Raw genomic sequence first — 22,342 nt, forward strand, 5'->3', positions numbered from 1 at the left:
AGTTTTTAGACTTTGATTGCCCTCTCAAAACGTCCTTCAAACAAAGGCTGAAGACAAAATAAAGCCCCACCTGGTACTTCTGTTTGCTAAAATAATAATAAATAGATTTCGTTTAATAAATAATTAGCCTACAACAGATTGTAAAGTGGAGTAGTGGCGGAAGTATTAATCAGGAGACTCGGGCAGGTATCACCTGCTCACGAGCTTGCTTAGTTTATTGTTAAATATTGTTAAATCACTTTCGTACCTACTCTGTCCCGATATCTACTATTTCCACAGCAACTGGGCGCCTATGTTTGCCTACACTTTGCATAACAAGCAGGACACTACACCACACTGATAAAAAATCAAGGGAAAGACTGACAACTTCAAACTCACACCTGTCCATGATATCCGAATACAGATTTGGCATCAAATGATTATTTGTAAAGCGGTAATATTTACTTTACTTCAGACTTTTCGTGCCTTTTATAACAGCAAGAGACCATCTCCTATCTCACTGGCATATTTGTCCATTTTATTGAAAGCATATGGTTATCAGATGCCTCCCAGAATACATATTTGGATAGAAAGTTAAGGAGTGCTTTTGTGTTCCCCTTGCAGGCTCTGGCAAATTACAGCCTGTTGTTTGTGTAAAGCCACAGTCTTTCTCTTATTCACAAAATGAGGAACATAACCTGATAAAAGAAGATACATTTAAAGTATATTTCTTTTTAAAATCAAAATAGGTTTATAAAACCAGAATGCGCCCTTGACTTTCTGGCGAGAGTGGTTATTTTGGAGATGCCATAGCGCACAGAAACACTCTTACGCCTCCGCATAAATGGAGCTTTTATTTACAGGACAAAGAGCGAGACCCTTTGTCCTGTCACCACCAACCACACGTTTCTCTTTTTCAACTATTGTTTGCAAGGTGGCCCCATGCGTAACGTGGCGCACCTAAACACCTGTTTCTCGCGCAATCTTCCACCAAAAGTAAATATTTGATAGCAAATTTGCCAGAGTTTTCACTACACATAGTCTACCACCTCGAAATATGACCACACTGATCATTAGCAGAATGATTGTATTTTTAATCTGACCTCTTCATGTTAATGACAAAGGTTCACATGTTTATGAGTCACAAATTAAACCCCTGGTTGCCCAGGTTTGCGCACGACATCCAGTGCCTCCAAAAACCAATGTTCAAACATGAGGTTTTGATAATGTTGTAGATTTAATGAATTAGGCACACCTCTCATAAGCAACAGCCCCTGAGTCCACCACAATGCAGAAGTCATTCTGCTAAGGACGAGCGTAAAAGTGGTGCTATAAGTGCCCAAGATAACCAACGCGTTTGGATGAGGGGCTTAGGGGCTGTTCGTTTTTCACCTGCACTGACGTCCACCCCCTACACCAGTTAATAAGGGCAAGATATGTATACACTAACTAGCTCATCGTATTGGAAAATGTCATCCAAATTCCACTTTCTGGGACCAGGAACTTTGATGTAATGTACTGAACTCCAATGATTTAAGTAAATGAAAAGGAATCGAACCGCACACACGGATGATCCAAACGAAACTTTATTTTGACAACATTTCGAGCGTCTCTTCATCAGGTCAAGTTTCGAGCGTCTGCTCTTCCTCAGGTCAAGTTTCGAGCGTCTGCTCTTCCTCAGGTCAAGTTTCGAGCGTCTGCTCTTCCTCAGGTCAAGTTTCGTTGGTTAGTTTTGAGCATAAGAGTGTCCGGGTTCCATTCCTTATTGCTGAGCCCAGCACCCCAAGAAATGACGTGCGTATTCTTCCTACTTTTCAATGATTTAAGTAAACACATTATTCTTTGTATATGCTAATGGTTTTTATTATGATTTTGTTTTCACAAAAAAACATTGCATACATAGATTTTCTTATCTGTCACTTTCAATAGGTCTACTTGACTGTTTTTATGATGGCTTTGTGACAATGAGTGGCTTCAGTCAATCTAATACCACAAAGGTGAATGAAGAGGCAGCACGTGCTGTCTAAAAGCTGATTGGTCACTTATCAGCCACTGTTGATCCAGGCGCAGTCCATGCAGAGATAAGATACAGGATACATAAAATGGCAGAGATGCTCATCAGCTCCCCATTATCATCTATCAACTTACAACACCCGGTAGACCCGAGACTAGCTGGCTGTCTTCAAGGTGCCTCCGTGTGAAGCCAAAGGACACGCTGCTCATTCCCACTTCATCACAACAGGCTTCGTCTGTCAAGTAAGTGTTGACGATGTCAATCGTAAATGAAATTAGCATACTCATTTAAAAAAAAAAAAAAAATTTCGATATGGTGAAGTTTTGAAAGGGAAATTGACTGACGCACATTTTTAACGTAGGCATACAGGTGTCTGTTATATTTGAATGTTTGAAAAGGCACGAGGATATCATTATCAGGCAGATTTATTTAATAGAAAACGACAACTATAACTATTTTATAGTAAAATAACGAGCCCTCATTTATTTTGCAGGATGTCACCAAAATCATTGTGCGCTTCCGTTGAACAGAGGGGGGTCGCCGATATCCTCGGCGATTGTCTTAGTCAATCTACACCTCCAGACGGACAAGAGAAACCAAAGGCAAAAAAGGACTGGACCAGACAGAGAGTCCGTCGCAGGATTAAGGCGAATGACAGAGAAAGGGATCGCATGCACAGCCTCAACTCCGCCCTGGACGTCCTGAGGAGCATTCTCCCCGCTTTGCCCGACGATTCCAAACTGACCAAAATTGAAACATTGCGCTTTGCGCACAATTACATTTGGGCACTTACGGAAACTTTGCGCATGGCTAACCAATTTGGTCACATTCCTGACTACCTTCAACGTGAAGCATACTTACCTGTATCACAAGTCTGCATGGACCATATGGGAAGTCCAACAAGCGTGTTCTCGGTTGAGTGTGACTCAGAATCAACGGCATCCTCCTCGATGCACGGGACCGCAGACGTGACTGGAGATTTGAACCCCTGTATCCACCATGCATGCGCAGATGAAACCACATCAACCGCCTTTACAATGGAACAATCTAGCATGTTTCCTATCGCACTCTATCTTAGTTTCAGCCAGTGTATCAATTAATTTTAAATGGTTTTAAAAACGTAGCCTAATTACATATCGATCTCTTGATTAGCACTTGATATCTTTTTGTTACGTATGTACAGTATCTAGGCTACTGATGCACTTTTGAGTGGTGAAATGATTCTTATGGTGTGGCTCTACAATAGTAATGGTGTGTGGAATAGTGGTGCTTGCTTAATTAAAATAATCTTGCAAATAACGTTGTGCTAGATGTATCAGGTTGCTATTCTGGTGAAGCTGGCCTCGTCTCTACCGATTCTTGTAGCTGGGGGTCCTCTTCAAAATACAGGAGGGTGCCCGGTGATCCCTGGAGCATTTTCAGATAACCTCTTTATGCCCCAAATCCCAGACAGAGTTCATACAACATACTCAAATCAAATGCATCACTTTTGCTTCTCCAATGCTGAGGTCATTTACATTGTATTTGATTCTAAACTAATGAATATTAACCCTTTCATGCCATGCCAGCAAAACACACTTTAGATGACAATAATGGTGGTGCTGGATAAACCTTCCTGTACCCATCAAGCCTTCGCTCATTAGCATGTATTCAGAATAGCCTACATGATACACTGGCAGGTGTATTAGGGTATACATGCACACATACATACAAACATACATACATACATACATACACACGCACACACACACACACGTACGCAGCCTTGTCAGTGGCGCCTGGGGACCAACTCCAAGTGCTCAGTCCAGGTCGTGGTCAGGGACCGGACTGAAGAGCATCTGTTCTGCATGTTTTTCATATTCGAAACCCTTGCGAACACGGGGAGAACATCCACCTCCATGCAGACATTCTTGCTGTGCTGTGAAGCAACAGCTAAGTGAGCAATTTGGTGTTCAGAGACTTGCCAAGCTGGGATTGAATCAGAGACCTTCCGAACCAGAGACCTTCCAAACCAGGGGCCTTCCAAACCAGAGACCTCCCAAACCAGAGACCTTCCAAACCAGAGACCTCCCAAACCAGAGACCTTCCAAACTAGAGACCTTCCAAACTAGAGACCTTCCAAACCAGGGACCTTCCAAACTAGAGACCTTCCAAACCAGAGACCTTCCAAACCAGGGACCTTCCAAACAAGAGACCTCCCAAACCAGAGACCTCCCAAACCAGAGACCTTCCAAACCAGAGACCTCCCAAACCAGAGACCTTCCAAACCAGAGACCTTCCAAACCAGGGACCTTCCAAACAAGAGACCTCCCAAACCAGAGACCTCCCAAACCAGAGACCTTCCAAACCAGAGACCTTCCAAACCAGAGACCTTCTAAACCAAGGACCTTCCAAACCAGAGACCTTCCAAACTAGAGACCTTCCAAACCAGAGACCTTCCAAACCAGAGACCTTCCAAACCAGAGACCTTCCAAACCAGAGACCTCCCAAACCAGGGACCTCCCAAACCAGGGACCTTCCAAACCAAACCAGGGACCTCCCAAACCAGGGACCTTCCAAACCAGAGACCTCCCAAACCAGGGACCTTCCAAACCAGGGACCTTCCAAACCAGGGACCTCCCAAACCAGGGACCTTCCAAACCAGAGACCTTCCAAACCAGGGACCTTCCAAACCAGAGACCTCCCAAACCAGACCTCCCAAACCAGGGACCTTCCAAACCAGAGACCTCCCAAACCAGGGACCTTCCAAACCAGAGACCTTCTAAACCAGAGACCTTCCAAACCAGAGACCTTCCAAACCAGGGACCTCCCAAACCAGGGACCTTCCAAACCAGGGACCTTCCAAACCAGGGACCTCCCAAACCAGGGACCTTCCAAACCAGACCTTCCAAACCAGGGACCTTCCAAACCAGAGACCTCCCAAACCAGGGACCTCCCAAACCAGAGACCTCCCAAACCAGAGACCTTCCAAACCAGGGACCTTCCAAACCAGGGACCTTCCAAACCAGAGACCTTCCAAACCAGAGACCTTCCAAACCAGAGACCTCCCAAACCAGAGACCTTCCAAACCAGACACCTCCCAAACCAGGGACCTTCCAAACCAGGGACCTTCCTAACCAGGGACCTTCCAAACCAGAGACCTTCCAAACCAGGGACCTTCCAAACCAGGGACCTTCCAAACCAGAGACCTTCCAAACCAGAGACCTTCCAAACCAGAGACCTTCCAAACCAGGGACCTTCCAAACCAGAGACCTTCCAAACCAGAGACCTCCCAAACCAGGGACCTTCCAAACCAGGGACCTTCCAAACCAGGGACCTCCCAAACCAGAGACCTCCCAAACCAGAGACCTTCCAAACCAGAGACCTTCCAAACCAGAGACCTTCCAAACCAGGGACCTTCCAAACCAGAGACCTTCTAAACCAGAGACCTTCCGATCCCCAGCCGGCTGCTCCATCTCCAGAGGTTTGTGTCGCCCCGAGATGTTGGGGGCGCAATAAAATGGGGCGCAATAAAATGTTTGTTATATGGTACAATATGGCTACCGATGCATTTCCTTGAGCAGATTTGATCCTTGTCTGGAGTCAGTAAAGCGCATCTTTTTTCATACCCGTCATTCTGATGACAATTTGACATAAAAAGAGGGTATAAAGAACCTCTACAAGTTGTTCGGTTTGATTTAAACAATGTTGGAATGAACCTCAACACAAAATGGTAGATTGTTTCAGATACAAAATATTTATTCAGTCATAGTATTTCTGTATGTAGGTAGCTACAGATCAATTCTGAAGAGCAATACAGCATTTCCTTTATTTTGAAGCCCTTTAGTCCTTTAGAAAACTCGGCTGTGACACATGAGAAGCATCCACCACTGTCCTTTGATGTCCGAGTGTCCTTTGATGTCTGAATTCTGTTGGACTGCGATGATGCTGATGGCAGTGGGGAAACACAAGTATCCAACCAGACACAAATACAGCCGGTAAATTAACATACAGTACTCCTAAACTCCCTATGCCACCCATTCATAGCGCTCTTTGGAAACCATTCCTAAAAAACATAAAACTATGCTCATGTGCAAATTATCATGACAAAACTCAATGAAGTCTTACATTAATGTGCCTAACAGCTACAGAACAGGATTGAAGCGTAATCAAATAGTACAGCCTTGTCCAGAGAGATCAGGAGGAATTAGATGCAGGAATGTCTCGGGTGAGTCTCTCCACGTCGGGGACATGGAGGTGTGCAGTAGGAGGTGTGCAGTAGGAGGCAGTGTTCCAGGAGAGCGCTACTTTGGGAAGACGGTGACCACGTCGTAGCCCTCTGGAGGGGTCATTCGCTCGCGCGCGTGCTTCTCGCAGTAAATCTGATCCTCCACAAAGAAATGTCCCTTCTGTTTCAGGCTGATGTTGCAGTCTGAGCAGACATAGCACTCGGGATGACGGAACTTGTCCCTCAACTTGACCACCATCCCTCTGTGGAGGAAAAGAGATTACATGCTTAAAGCTACATGAGATAACTCGGCACTTTGGATAAAATCGGCACTGCGTTTTAAGAACCACACTTCCCACAATCCCCCACTCAGTCGCTGTAATGATGGGGGAAAAATGATAAACACGCGTTGCGCAGACTGGATTGGACGATTGTAGCTACTTTCTGAAAGGATGGCTTCAATGCAGGTAAATATTTATTTTTGTGTCGTGGGGCAAAGTGTTTGTTGTCTTCCTGATATTGTGACACCCAAAACGCGTCACTTCCGTTTCCACCACAAGATTTCCCACCAGTGTACTAGCCAGTACACCAAAATTCAAAAATAATAAAATTCACAGGGTCTCATGCAGTCTCATGTCACGAAAAAGATTTTTGGGGTCTTGCCAAGACCTATTAATAAACTAATAGCAAGTAAAGGTGAATATTGAACAATAAAAAAAGTTATGAGTTTTAATGGCTGGATCATATTAAACCTATCCTCATGTCTGTACAGAGTACACTTGCATACACTGCTAATCAAATGAGACATGTCCGGTTCATTAGATAGAAATCCCATGTAAGAAGAGGGAGAGGATCATTTCTTATCAAGAGCGCCCAACAATATTCAACCTTGTCTGAGAATGTTGAGACCAAACGGTGGCAGCCAATCATCTCAGAGGTCACACAGTAGAGGTCACACAGTAGGCATGCCAACACTCCCTCTGAGCATCTCTGAAGTCTTAACACTTCATAACCAAGACTTAACAAGCCCTCAAGTACACAGCTGTTGGCGGATCGCACACAGCATGGCTGAACATCAGCCAATAGAACCAATGATGAAGCAGGTGCATTCTAAAACACACCACAAGGGGGAGACATACGCCTACAGAAAAAATGACAGTTTTGAGCTTGTCGTGTAGGGCCAAGATGAATCATCATTATGATGAAACTATGTTGCAGACTCTTATCATTCACACAGAACAGAGTCATTTCAATCTATATGGCTCTCCTCCACTCACTGCCCCCCTACCTCACCTCACAGCTATGACAGAGGAACTCAGAACACTATACATGGTCACAGGGTGATTTTAGAAACCCATCCAAATTTAGCCTTCAGGAAGCTGAAAGTACATTCCTGGGTTCCTGTGGACCAGTGTGACAGAATGATCTCTGAACCTCTTTGAAGACAGTAAATCTTTTAAACTCACTGTCTGATGCATATTTTCTTGGTTTTTGAGTTTCTTTCATTTTTGGTTTTACAGTGATGTTTATTCTATGTCACATTGCTGTTCCTATTTTTTCTGTTCTGTTCTGGTGAAAGTTTTGGTGAAAGAAGAGACCCAAATTTGAGTAGTACCCCATTTAACTAATAGGACATACTAGGACAGCTCTAACCTACTTCATAAATGCCCATCTCACAGATTAACAAATAGTGCACAACAAATAGTGCACAATATTTTGAATATATAGACAATATACTTTTATATACTAATACTATATTTAGAATAAAAGGCATGCTGCACTCACACAATGCCTGATCCACATCGGTCACATACGGCCAGTTTGTCAGCGTTCCCCACCGAAGAGCCCATCTTATTAGAGGGGGCTCTCACACTCCTGAACCCTGAGGGCTTCTCTGGGTCACCTGCAACCAAGGACACACACACACACACATACACACATACATCACACACACACATACACACACACACACATCACACACATGCATCACACACACATAACACCGGGAGAACCTACACACACTCAACTGCACTCTATATTGAATTATCACATCCTCTGAGTCATCTGGACTGAGGGTTCTGAGGTGCTGATAGGTACCTGTCTCCAGAATCTCCTGCAGAACCTTGAAGGAGGCGGACTGTCGCGGAGGCTCATCGGACTCCTGGTTCTCCTGCAGCATCTTGTAGACCTCGGAGTCGGCTACTATCGGCGGACGACCGCTTGGCTTTGAGGGATCTGTGCTGTAGAGGAATTGAACACTCAAGTTACAGTCCAGTCCTACAGGACACAGAAGGTCACGCCCGATCGTCTCGTTGAGAGAGGTCAGGGAAGAATTTTTACAGCTCTCTTTTCTGGCCCCCGGGTGAAACTGTGTTTTTGCTTCCCTCTGGAATATGTAGGGGTGGGACCTATGCCCAACCTCCCATCGCTCTCTGTAAAGCGCATTGTGTTCCTTCTGTATATGAAATGCGCTATATGAATAAAGTTTGATTTGATTTGAAGCCCTCACCAAGCTAACCTAGGCCTAGACTATGGGTTCCCAAACTCCATCAATGTGGGCCTCCCCTCTGAAAACAGTGACACACCCGCGCCCCCCCAACCCCCAAAATGTGTTCATTTTGCAAGGCAGCGTTAGCTAGCCCATAACGTTACACAGCTAAGTTAGCTCGGTGGCACCTGTTGCTAGTTAACGTTATGACGTTTTCACACAATACATTCATGCCTGCGGGGGGAGGCTCTCTCTGCACTATCCACACATTTAGTATACATCTCTCCTATTATTTATTTAGATCTTCTGACCTTTAAAATCACGTTTCATTCATAAAAACCATAGACATTTTTTAAATAAAAAACATGTTTTTCCTTCTTTTTTCTTCTTCTTTCTAACCATCCCTCCACGCCTCCCCTCCCCTCCCCTCCCCTCTCTTCGGGCCCCCCAGGGGAGGCGCGCCTCACAGTTTGGGAATGCCTGGCCTAGAGGAGGGATGCTAGGCTCACATGCTGCTGGACTCGTTAGCGCTGGCGAGGGTTTTGACGTCATCCACAGCCGTGTTGAAGTTCTTGATGTTTTCTGAGGAGTAAAGTCCGGCAGGATTGTTGTACTGGCTGGTGATGACCTTCGGACTGGGCGTGGCAAACGGCAGAGCACTCCTGTTGTGGGCGGAGCCTATGTGTTTCACCTCCTGCAGATGATGGGACGTACAGTGCAGTGAGTGCGGGATTGAATCTGATATTGAAACATTCAAATACGATTAATATCAAATACCATCGGCCACATGCACACGCGTGACACATATACTGTAACATGTATGACAGTACTGTAACATGTATGACAGTACTGTAACATGTATGACAGTACTATAACATGTATGACAGTACTATAACATGTATGACAGTACTATAACATGTATGACAGCACAGAGAACTCTCAGACAAAAAACACAACACTGACAGATCGGCATTTCAACAAAGTGAACATAAAATGAACTGCCTCCTAATTTAGTTCATGCTTCAAGCATATTCAACTACAAACACACAAACACACACACACACGTGAACATGACATGCGAGTGGCAATTAGACTTGTGACACTCCAGAAAGCCTAGGCTAGCAAATCACACACTTCCTACATGTATTCACACTTTGGCCTCAATTTTCCAGTCAGGAGGCAGGAAGTCAGGCTTGCGTCAGAGCTGATTAACTACCGTCTCCTAGGATACCTCCTGTTGGGAAGTAAACAATGACATCACCGTTGGCAGCGCCAAAAACCCCAACCTTTTGTTAGTGTAATAATGAGCTACCAGAAACACTGAGGTTTCCTTTCTGTGATGGGATTTCCAGTAAATACAAAATGACAGAGCAGCATCAAAGCTGGAAGCCATCTGCCGGTCTAAAGTCCTGATGATCTCTCATGTCAGTCCCGTCCTGTGTGGGAAGACCAGCATACCTGTGGCTCGGATGCAAGATTCATCTTGTAGGGATTCGTCTTTCCTTCCTCTGAGGAAAGGGGAGACCACATTTTGGATTCTGACCTGAAACGACATCCACAGACATGTCAAATACTTAACCTAGGGTATATGGATAACGTTCATTAAAAAAACTAAAGTGGAGAACATGCTCCGCCCCCTGAACACCTGGCGTCTCTGACTCAGTGCTTCATGAGCGTAGCTTCCTGTCCTACCTGTCGACGGAGAGGTTCATCTCATCCAGGCAGGCCTTGATCTTGTTCTGGGCCTGTAGATGAGTCATGCTCTCAGTAGCTTCTCCATCTATGGCCAGGATCATGTCTCCAATACAGAGGTTGGCTTGGGCTGCTTTACTGCCAGGGGTCACCTGAACAGATACAGCATCATCATCATCATCATCAACAACTATACCATTGTAAACATAGTAGGAACGTTTACATCAATTCCTCCTGTTCTGAGTTGTGATATTCTGATATTAACCAGAGGATAAGTGATTGCCAGAGTGAAAAGTGCTCTTCAACAATTACCCTAAACATCGGCACAAAAGACCACAGACTGAGTGACATAAACAAACACCTAAGTGTAAAGTTAAGTAAAGTGAAACCAGTTAGGTGATGTGGGTTAGAGGTGGCAGAATGGGGGTGGTAGCTGGGAGAGGCCTCCCCGATGTGGGTTAGAGAGGGCAGCATGGGGGTGGTAGCTGGGAGAGGCCTCCCCGATGTGGGTTAGAGGTGGCAGAATGGGGGTGGTAGCTGGGAGAGGTCTCCCCGATGTGGGTTAGAGATGGCAGAATGGGGGTGGTAGCTGGGAGAGGCCTCCCCGATGTGGGTTAGAGAGGGCAGCATGGGGGTGGTAGCTGGGAGAGGCCTCCCCGATGTGGGTTAGAGATGGCAGAATGGGGGTGGTAGCTGGGAGAGGCCTCCCCGATGTGGGTTAGAGGTGGCAGAATGGGGGTGGTAGCTGGGAGAGGCCTCCCCGATGTGGGTTAGAGGTGGCAGAATGGGGGTGGTAGCTGGGAGAGGCCTCCCCGATGGGGGTGGTAGCTGGGAGAGGCCTCCCCGATGTGGGTTAGAGATGGCAGCATGGGGGGGGTGGTAGCTGGGAGAGGCCTCCCCGATGTGGGTTAGAGGTGGCAGAATGGGGGTGGTAGCTGGGAGAGGCCTCCCCGATGTGGGTTAGAGATGGCAGAATGGGGGTGGTAGATAGGAGAGGCCTCCCCGATGAGGGTTAGAGATGGCAGCATGGGGGTGGTAGCTGGGAGAGGCCTCCCTGATGTGGGTTAGAGGTGGCAGAATGGGGGTGGTAGCTGGGAGAGGCCTCCCCGATGTGGGTTAGAGAGGGCAGCATGGGGGTGGTAGCTGGGAGAGGCCTCCCCGATGTGGGTTAGGGGTGGCAGCATGGGGGTGGTAGCTGGGAGAGGCTCACCTTCACTTCGTATCACAGTCCTACTGTTTTATCTGAACACAGTATCGGGCCGACAGGAGGCCATCTAAGAGCTACATGCTACTCACGTAACTGGTTAACCACTCGGTTTGCACAATCTCATATTAACAATAGCATAAGTTATTATAATAAATTATTATTAAAGGTATAATATGTTATATGTGGATTAAAATAAAAAAAAATAAAAAAATAGGGCTTTGCGAAGGCTGCAGAGTAAAAGTATTGCTTTTCCATAAAAAAAAAATATTTTGTCTGAAATTATTACATTATGAAATTTTGACAGCCCGACAATGACACTGTTGATATCATACCAGCCAATAGTATTACAGCGTTGGTACTGCGTGCTGGGTTGCCAGGTATTATTCTAGCTTCACCACTGTGAGATTAGCCAGCTAACGTTATACTTCCATGAATTAGCAGCATTATAGATGTAGGTTAGCATCAAGTGTGTGTGCGACTATAAAACGGCAGCTTTTCCGTCCACTTCCGCTCACTCTTCAGCTAAACGTTTGGTAAAATGGCCGAGTTTCGTCGTCCTGCTTCTCCACCTGAGCCCCGGCGAACCGTGCGATACGAATCTCAAAAGCTCAGTGACCGAAGTGCTCGTTGGACGGAGTTTATGGAGTTTCATGGGATAAAGTCGCATGGTGACATCGCTACTTTTCTACTAACTAGCTATCGCTAGATAATGCATAACGTTAGCTAGACTACAATTATATAGTGCTGTAAAGTGAATTAAGTTAACGTTACCCTGAAAGATTCATCACTTGACATAGTTGCAGTCACACACACAAGGAAAATTGTCTGCTAGCTTGACCCGATCTGCAGGTTGTAACGAACCTGGCAACCAACACATTGTGTTGTTGCAGTTCTTATATTTAGACACTAGATGGGGGAAATAATCCACATGTAACATATCATACCTTTAAAATGACAAATAATGACCCATTCCCAATGATTACCATTGATCTCTTGATCTAAGTGGGTGAACAAGCATAACTGCTCATTGTTCACGTGTCTCTTTTCTCAAAGAGGGGCCGAAGAAAATATTTCCCCTGCCTCGCTAAACACAAAACCACAAAACTGCTCAACACAAAACCACAAAACTGCTCAGCAAAAAACGACACCTTCGATGGTGCTTAGAGCTGTCTGGTTCAAACTTTCGTCGCGGACAACTGGTAGATTTCTAGTGTAGCCCGCCGGTGAACCACGGCTGATACCTTCTACTAAACAAACCTTCTACTAAACAAACACTCACCCGGGAGACAGTCAAGGGTTGCTCGAAATCCTTCCCCCCGACCAGCCGGAACCCCCACGGTCCAGGACCATCCATCACAACTCGCAGAGGCATTTTTTCGCTGAGTTCTGTGTTGAAAGTGAAGTTTTCAGATGATATTGTTCCCTAAGGATCTGTGAAAGAAAACTCCGACCAGTCACAGGGAGGCTACTCCTTTACACAAGCGGGGCGGGGCGGTTCCTGGGATTAAAGTTGAGCGAATCGGTTCGTTTCAGAAGTTTCCAAGCCGATAAGAACCACTGCCTGTTTGTTTTAGGGATGGACAGTTACGTCAGCGTATTATATGCAAGCTTACCATTTATGGTCCTGGTAATCCCAGGATGTGGAATGTGCCCCTCCCGTCCCAGAAGCAGATTCCTGCCGGGTTCGCTGCTCAGACCTGCCCCCCAGACCTGCCCCCCAAGCCCGGGTAGCCTATCAGCTCCTCGCAGGGAGCACAGCCAGTAGGCTATTGACATGACATATGCTTTGCTTTCACAATAAAGTGCGTAAACAATTTACAACCAAGGTGTCGGGGAGTGAATTCATGTTTATTGGAAGCAAAGTGAGCGACAAGGCAAGAAAATGCTGCCCTCTAGGCCTATTCAGTGTTTCCTGCTCAGTCTGTAACAGACTGGACCGTGGCTTGGAGAAGGCTAGGCTAGACTAGCTCATAAAAACCCATGATACAACTTAGTGGACAGCTGTGGTTATTCTACCAATAATCTGAAACAATCAGAATGATATCACATCAAGGAAAAATTATTGAATCAAATTATAATTTTAAATAAAATGTGTTGTTTTAGACTATCTCAGACTTTCCCCACCTTAAAGGATTTTAGAAATCAAATAGAAAACAAAACAACACCTACAAATGCTTTATATTGTTTATTAAATATTGCATAATACCGAAATCACAGCAGTAAATAGTGTTGTCAATATTTTAATATTGTCATTGTAACAGCACCGCAAATTGAAGCAAACAAACCAAACATGTTGCAGGTTGTGCGTCTCGGCAAACTAACACATTCTTATGATAATTAATCACTTATTTGAAGCACTGTGTCACACTTTAACTGACAGGTTCTTAGTAAATGTTCTTTTCCCATCACAAAGACTAGAGCTAATGGGTAAAATAATAACATTTTAAATATGAGATATGGATACACTTAGGTGATAATCAATAAAAGCTGATGACAATGAGGCACAATTGCGTCTGACATGATATGACCTCACAACATGGCAGCGTCATGGTTACGTCATATGCATCAAACTGTCTGTGCTCAATAACTCTCCTCTGTGCTTTGCAAATATCCTTCATGGAAAATAAACTGGAACAACTGATCCATTTGACTTTTTTTTCTCCCCCCCCCCCCATCACTAGCATTCTATTCTTCTTTATTTTACATATGTACAATCCTTATTGTGCCGGGCTGTTAAATGGTTTGCATGTTCATTCAAACTGAAAGCACTGCTCATTTTTACACATTCTCCATAATTATACATTCATACATCCTGCAATGTTTCCTGGAGCACGTGAGCACATTCTCTACTGACTTGTGGGGTCACACCAGTGATGCTTCAGTCTGTCCTATAGCCTGTCTGGGAGGGACCACACCATCTTTATCAAGCTGTTCCCGGACCCTATTGTCTGTCTGTGTACTGCGTGACAGATGGGTCAGGGTTGACCCTTTTAATGACATAGCACACAACTAAGACCAGGGGAAGACAGTTAACTGAGTCATACTCAGAATGAACACGTTATGGCAAGTACAGTAGCAGGGCCTGACTATCTGTACAGTAGCAGGGCCTGACTATCTGTACAGTAGCAGGGCCTGACTATCTGTACAGTAGCAGGCCATGGGAGAGACTATCTGTACAGTAGCAGGCCATGGGAGAGACTATCTGTACAGTAGCAGACCATGGGGAGACATTCAGCTTCCTAAACACGTGAACGGTTATACAACACCTCTCAACACTTCCACTGTACCACAACACACCTGCTAGTCAGAAGAATGATGTGGAGGCCAACTCAACTGGGTACACCACCATGGCATCAAGTGTTTTAGTGTTATCTTTTTGCTTGCCGCTCGCTAAGAGATGCAAGTCAATTCTGATTTTGACTGCCTCTGTATTAATTTGACTTACAGCTGAGAGAGAATAATAATAAATGAGCTTAATGAACAAATGAGCTTAATGAACAAATTAGCTTAATGAACATCTGGTATGAGGTGGCGGCCATTACCGCTCCTTCAAACCATATCTCAGTCTGGTCAGTGTCGATCACTGACCTCATCAAACGGAGGAGAAACAAAAGAAATAAAATCTCTATATGATTATCATCATTATCTCTACATGTACTTGTAGAGAGATTTCTTTTAGATTTCCATCAAGACTTTTAACAATGTTTAAAACCAGTTACTTCTTAGATTTAGTTAGAAGAATAAATATATTTTTCACAAAACGCTGATATTCCTCTGATAATTTGATCCAAAATACTTGATTTGTATCTATAACTAAATGCTGCTATTACAGTACAGGTATTAGTTATTTCCAATCTGCTCACAGTGCAGATCCCTTTTTGTACTTTGAGACCAGTGATGGGTTTCCTGTGTGTTCATTAAGGGGAGCATCCTAGATCAAGCCAGAGAGGAGCCCTCTGTTTCAAACACAGTGGTGAATGATAACAATGATGACACATCTGATAAGAGCACAAAGCCCTCCTTCTTCAGTTAGCGTGTTAGCAAGATAATATATTGACATTCTGCGCTTGTTTGGGGATCTGCTGAAGTCTTCAGATGGGAGACCTTTGACCTCACAGGAAGACTGCCTGGATGCTTTCTTCCTGGGAGGAGTCTAGGATCTAACTGTACTTCCCCCCCCCGACCTGAGTCCTGCGTTCTCTTGTGCATGGGCCGCCAAATAATGATATAGGCTACAATTTGAGACATTGGTTAACTGTTTCATGCTCTGAATTAATTTAGCACTCTCTTAGATTTAATAGTTCATGCTATAATAATGCGACATTCTTTGTATGGTAATTCCTATCACTGTATGATCCTTGCAGGACAAATATGAAAATACCCGAGCATACAGTATCATTCAGGTTTATCATGTGTCACGTGTAGCCGAATAAAGACCCTTGTTGGATCCTCTAGTTTCTGTACCCAAATGAAACAACTTAGTGTAAGCATGGTTATGCCCTCAAAATCGATAGAAATTAAATACCTATGTCATACAAATGAAGAGTTGAAAGAAAAAACGTGGTTTAGTGATAACATGGGCGCCTCGTTCCATTAGTCCTCTATCACAGTGAGGTGAACTTTCCAAAGATGACCACACAGGAAGTAAGTGCTTTAAAAAGAGCAGCATGCCGTGCCACCCTGCGGTTTGACTGGAGCCAGTCTGGCCTAGACAGCTGTCGACCACCAGCTACCCTACAGGACGCACGCAAGATCAAACTGCTTATGTTACCTCTAATTTGAAGAGAGAGAAATTCGACATACAGGCTGACAGAAACATATTTTTTGTGAGAGATAATGTTCCTAGCATCAGCACGCGCAAACAGTCGCTCATACACGCAGTCCACGTCAGCATCATTCAGAACATTGACCGAGACACAGCGCAGATAATATCTCTTTTGAATTTCTATCATGCACACAACCGTGCTAGAATTATATAGTACAGACCTTGGATAGAAAACAGAAGCAATACTAAAATGGCATCGGAAGCTTTTGGACTACGCTGAGGTACGAATGCTCTGCTATTTTACAAAGACTGAGTCAACACTGACTGTATAATATTGTCACAAATTCAGAGATGTAGAGCTTTCAGTGCATTCTGAATCTCACCGAAGAGAACCTCGGCCTTCCACAACAGATTCAACATTTCTCTCAGAACTATAACATTTCTCTCAGAACTATAACATTTCTCTCAGAACTATAACATTTCTCTCAGAACTATAACATTTCTCTCAGAACTATAACATTTGTCTCAGAACTATAACATTTCTCTCAGAACTATAACATTTCTCTCAGGGCTATAACATTTCTCGAGGCCATTGGGGGCACATTGAGGTCATCGTGTTTTTGGAAATTTAAAACCAAAGAATATAGTTGGACACAGTTCAAGAATGTGCCATCACACACAGCCCGATACGTTCATGGTATGTCCATACAAACACTCCTACTTATTGGGTTTCCCTAGGAAAAACATTAGTGTTCAAAGTGCCTGGATCAAATGTAACCCCAGTGTTTGTGTGACTGCAGGGTTGAGGAGAGAAAGCTCTTGGGCCTGAACGCTCCTGGAAGGTAGCTGGTGAGAAACAGCTCAGACTTCATCCTGGATCAACACCCTGCTCCTTCACAAACTAAGATCCACTCTGATCCCCCTCTGCTCCCGACCGCTCACACTCTGAATGTGCTTCATAAACATGTGTGTGCGGTGAATAACGATGACACAGCAAGGCTACTATATACACAAGCATGTATGGTGAGTGCTGACTCATTGGGGTGAGTTTTGAATAACATACTGTAACCACGTTCAGAATATAATGAATTCAGCCAGGTGGATTGTGGGAAAGGTAGACTGGACACCATAATGAGATTTAGGCAGGTAGTCAGCAGCGTCTCGGACTTCGCCTCATGCACGGTAACAGACCTCACACCGAACCACATACCTCACACCGAACCACATACCTCACACCGAACCGACCACTTACCCAGACAAACGGATTCACCTGCCTAGATGACTATCATCTATCACTATTCAACCAGTCAAGCGCAATAGTCATGATTTCCCAAACTCGACAGGCCGCCAAGTGTTAGAAGAGCTCCAGAATCCACATCTCTACAGGTTACAAGTTGACCTCCTTCACGTAATTCCCTGGGAAAGTGCCGAACTGTTTTGTCCTCTTCGAGGTTCCTGTAAAGGAGAAGAAGCACAATAATTAAAGTCTGTTTAGGGATCAGAAACGTGATACAGTATCAAACAGCCTTCATGTCTTTACGTACATGAGGGTAGAACTCTGTTGGTATTCTTTCCAAATAGCAAACACTAACAATGAATACATAAATACACTTGTATAAATCAATGCATAAATAAATCGTGAAACATTTACGAAGGTTGAATCTATTCTGCGTGTCTTACTGTATGGTGTGTGAGCAAATACACATATCCCAGCCTCTCCTGTCAGTCAGTAGAAACCCAATACGGTTGAATGTGACGCTGTGACTGTGACTTCCTCTCTGGGGAATGTGCGTGAGGCCCCGAGCACATACCAACAAACCAGCCGTCATCGCACTTCTCCATGACGCTGACCAGGTCCCCCTCGTGCAGCTCCAGCTCGTCCTCGTTCTGGGGCACGTAGCTGTACACCGCCTGGAAACTGAACCACAACACAGCAGCGTCAGGAGGGCCACAGCCCAGGGCCTCAGAGACCTGAGAACCACCCACGAGAACAAGGGACACGGGCCGGACTGCCTTTGACTACTGGACACCACTACACCTCAACATGTCTACTGGACACCACTACACCTCAACATGACTACTGGACACCACTACACCTCAACATGTCTACTGGACACCACTACGCCTCAACATGACTACTGGACACCACTACACCTCAACATGTCTACACCACTACGCCTCACTAGACTACTGGACACCACTACACCTCAACATATCTACTGAACACCACTACACCTCAACATGACTACTGGACACCACTACGCTTCAACATGTCTACTGGACACCACTACGCCTCAACATGTCTACTGGACACCACTACGCCTCAACATGTCTACTGAACACCACTACGCCTCAAAATGTCTACTGGACACCACTACACCTCAACATGACTACTGGACACCACTACGCCTCAACATGTCTACTGGACACCACTACACCTCAACATGTCTACTGGACACCACTACGCCTCAACATGTCTACTGGACACCACTACGCCTCAACATGTCTACTGGACACCACTACACCTCAACATGTCTACTGGACACCACTACGCCTCAACATGTCTACTGGACACCACTACGCCTCAACATGTCTACTGAACACCACTACGCCTCAAAATGTCTACTGGACACCACTACACCTCAACATGACTACTGGACACCACTACGCCTCAACATGTCTACTGGACACCACTACGCCTCAACATGTCTACACCACTACGCCTCAACATGTCTACTGGACACCACTACGCCTCAACATGACTACTGGACACCACTACACCTCAACATGACTACTGGACACCACTACACCTCAACATGTCTACCCTACTACACCTCAACATGTCTACTGGACACCACTACGCCTCAACATGTCTACTGGACACCACTACACCTCAACATGTCTACTGGACACCACTACGCCTCAACATGTCTACTGGACACCACTACGCCTCAACATGACTACTGGACACCACTACGCCTCAACATGTCTACACCACTACGCCTCAACATGTCTACTGAACACCACTACACCTCAACATGTGTACTGGACACCACTACGCCTCAACATGTCTACACCACTACACCTCAACATGTCTACTGGACACCACTACACCTCAACATGTCTACTGGACACCACTACACCTCAACATGTCTACTGAACACCACTACGCCTCAACATGTCTACTGGACACCACTACGCCTCAACATGTCTACTGGACACCACTACGCCTCAACATGTCTACACCACTACGCCTCAACATGTCTACTGGACACCACTACGCCTCAACATGACTACTGGACACCACTACGCCTCAACATGTCTACACCACTACACCTCAACATGTCTACTGGACACCACTACACCTCAACATGTCTACTGGACACCACTACACCTCAACATGTCTACTGAACACCACTACGCCTCAACATGTCTACACCACTACACCTCAACATGTCTACTGGACACCACTACACCTCAACATGTCTACTGGACACCACTACACCTCAACATGTCTACTGAACACCACTACGCCTCAACATGTCTACTGAACACCACTACGCCTCAACATGTCTACTGAACACCACTACACCTCAACATGTCTACACCACTACGCCTCAACATGTGTACTGTACCCCACTACGCCTCAACATATCTATATACCCCAGTACAGTAGAGCTCTGGTTGGACGGTCCTACTCACATTCCACAGCTGAGGCGGCCGGGCTCCGGGCTGCTGCTGAGAGACTGGGGTTGCTGGGAAATGATGAGAGATTGTTTACTGGGCTGGGGGGGCAGTCTGTGGACAGAGTCATGGGGCTGGGGGGGCAGTCTGTGGACAGAGTCATGGGGCTGGGGGGGCAGTCTGTGGACAGAGTCATGGGGCTGGGGGGGCAGTCTGTGGACAGAGTCATGGGGCTGGGGGGGCAGTCTGTGGACAGAGTCATGGGGCTGGGGGGGCAGTCTGTGGACAGAGTCATGGGGCTGGGGGGGCAGTCTGTGGACAGAGTCATGGGGCTGGGGGGGCAGTCTGTGGACAGAGTCATGGGGCTGGGGGGGCAGTCTGTGGACAGAGTCATGGGGCTGGGGGGGCAGTCTGTGGACAGAGTCATGGGGCTGGGGGGGCAGTCTGTGGACAGAGTCATGGGGCTGGGGGGGCAGTCTGTGGGGCTGGGACAGGGTGCTGCAGTATCTCACTGAGGTCTCTGCTATATTCATGATCTCGTTACAGACCGCTTCCTAGCAGGGGGGGAAGCCGGCGACGCCCACCCAGAGGCCCCCGGAGGAGACACGTGGGTTTGGGGAGGGGGGGGAGGGGTTTAGAGGGCAGACAGGAAGGAGGTCCAGTGAGTAGCAAGGCAGAGAGAGGAAGGGGGTCCGTTAAGAACCAGGGAAGCGGAGCACATCGGGAGGGATGGTGGTAGTTCCAGAGGATAAGCATGAAAAAGACAACAGAGTGAGAGATGAAGAATGAACAGAAACATTCAATCAGTTTGATAGAAAACTACTCAGTGGACATGCAGCACTAACGACAAGGCAGATATGACACAGATGCAGTAAATATGAAGAAAGACTTCATTTTTCAAATCAATTTCACATGATTTCTACAGAAGTTGAATGTAAGGTAAGTCAGTTAGATAAATGTTTGACAATGAAGAGTTAAAGGAAATTGAATTGTTAGTCGATGAATCCCCACCAACTCAAACCTATACACATCACATTTCACAATCTCTAATAGCATTATGATCACCCACAATGTGCCATAGTTAAATCACCTCCCCACTGAATCACCTCCTTACTGAATCACCTCCTGACTGAATCACCTCCTTACTGAATCACCTCCCCACTGAATCACCTCCTTACTGAATCACCTCCTTACTGAATCACCTCTCCACTGAATCACCTCCTTACTGAATCACCTCCTGACTGAATCACCTCCTGACTGAATACTGAATCACCTCCTGACTGAATCACCTCCTTACTGAATCACCTCCCCACTGAATCACCTCCTTACTGAATCACCTCCTTACTGAATCACCTCCTTACTGAATCACCTCCTTACCGCAAACGAATTAGCGTTGTTGTTGTCCTGGATGTCAAACAACATGACGGGGCTTCGGGAGATCCGTCCGTGGTAATCGCTCTCACTCTTCACCAGCTGTGGGGGCGGAGAACACACATCAGCTACAGAACCAGAGACACAGTCCACTTCCTGTCTGAGGACGCAGCCTGCTCTCAATAACCTGCTGTTAATACAGTAGTAGTTCATGGGCCCAGTCTGGACATGTCTTTGTTGAAAGGATCCACAAGGTATATTTCACACAAAGTGTATATTAAACACTCATTAATGGAACGTTGGAAGATCTTGATGTAAGATAAGAAACGTTATGATCTGGACCGATCGTGTCCCTGAGACAAACTGCAGCATCACATCCTGTAGTATCCAAGTTGACACCTTTCTGTAGGTTCTGTATTTTCCAACACGGTCTAGAATCTGAGTTCCAAGCGGAATCATTGAAAACATCCTAAAATTACACGACAATCTAACATCTCGACTCAAGTCATGCGCGGCCAAATGCTCATCATTCCACAGTTCAACAGTCTAAGTCAACGTATAGAACAATTCCATCTCATTCTCAAACGTTAGTGGTGCACACTCAACACCATGCACCCCTGGACCAGCGCAGAGGTCCTACCGGCCTGGAGGAAGGTCTCTGAGAGACCAGCTAACACCGTGTCCTAACTAATAACACCGTGTCCTAACTGCTTGCGACGCGAGCAACAGAACGCAACATCGCATGCTTGCTGTCCTAACTGAAACCGTTCAATTTCCTGTTCTGTTACGTCATTTGTCTACATTCCCAACTGAAGACAGTTAAAGAACGAACGCCCGTCAACGCGAGCGACAGGAGGAAAATAGGAACAGGGCGAGCGTCAAAAGGGCAGTTAAAACATTGTGTAGTTAGGTGTTAGCTGTACAGGAAGTTCAAC

At 45.7% G+C, this 22,342-nt stretch overlaps 2 protein-coding genes across 3 annotated transcripts in view; both read right to left on the reverse strand.

Annotated features, from left to right (window-relative positions):
- Nucleotides 1-5,816: 5,816 nt before the first annotated feature.
- On the reverse strand, nt 5,817-12,983 carry pdlim1 (PDZ and LIM domain 1 (elfin)). Its single transcript, XM_084456862.1, has 7 exons — nt 12,867-12,983; nt 10,381-10,532; nt 10,147-10,231; nt 9,198-9,382; nt 8,298-8,440; nt 7,986-8,103; nt 5,817-6,463 (listed from the first exon to the last, which is right to left on the reverse strand). The coding sequence occupies exons 1-7, from the start codon at nt 12,957-12,959 to the stop codon at nt 6,277-6,279; spliced, it is 963 nt and encodes a 320-aa protein (XP_084312988.1). The 5' UTR covers nt 12,960-12,983; the 3' UTR covers nt 5,817-6,276.
- Nucleotides 12,984-13,757: 774 nt separating this feature from the next.
- Nucleotides 13,758-22,342, reverse strand: part of LOC311319791 (sorbin and SH3 domain-containing protein 1-like) — a 77,069-nt gene continuing 68,484 nt past the window's right edge. Inside the window, exons 21-25 of one of the 2 annotated variants that reach the window (XM_084451395.1) lie at nt 21,414-21,509; nt 20,529-20,590; nt 20,055-20,183; nt 18,164-18,270; nt 13,758-17,807 (exon numbers count right to left, since the gene is read on the reverse strand). In XM_084451395.1, the coding sequence (XP_084307521.1) occupies nt 17,740-17,807; nt 18,164-18,270; nt 20,055-20,183; nt 20,529-20,590; nt 21,414-21,509 (462 nt within the window). In that variant the 3' untranslated portion in view covers nt 13,758-17,739. The remainder of the gene's footprint in view (nt 17,808-18,163; nt 18,271-20,054; nt 20,184-20,528; nt 20,591-21,413; nt 21,510-22,342) is intronic. The other variant, XM_084451396.1, reaches the window with a different exon arrangement.

The sequence above is a fragment of the Borostomias antarcticus genome, assembly GCF_949987555.1.
Source record: "Borostomias antarcticus genome assembly, chromosome: 2".
In the NCBI taxonomy this organism is placed as follows: Eukaryota; Metazoa; Chordata; class Actinopteri; order Stomiiformes; family Stomiidae; genus Borostomias; species Borostomias antarcticus.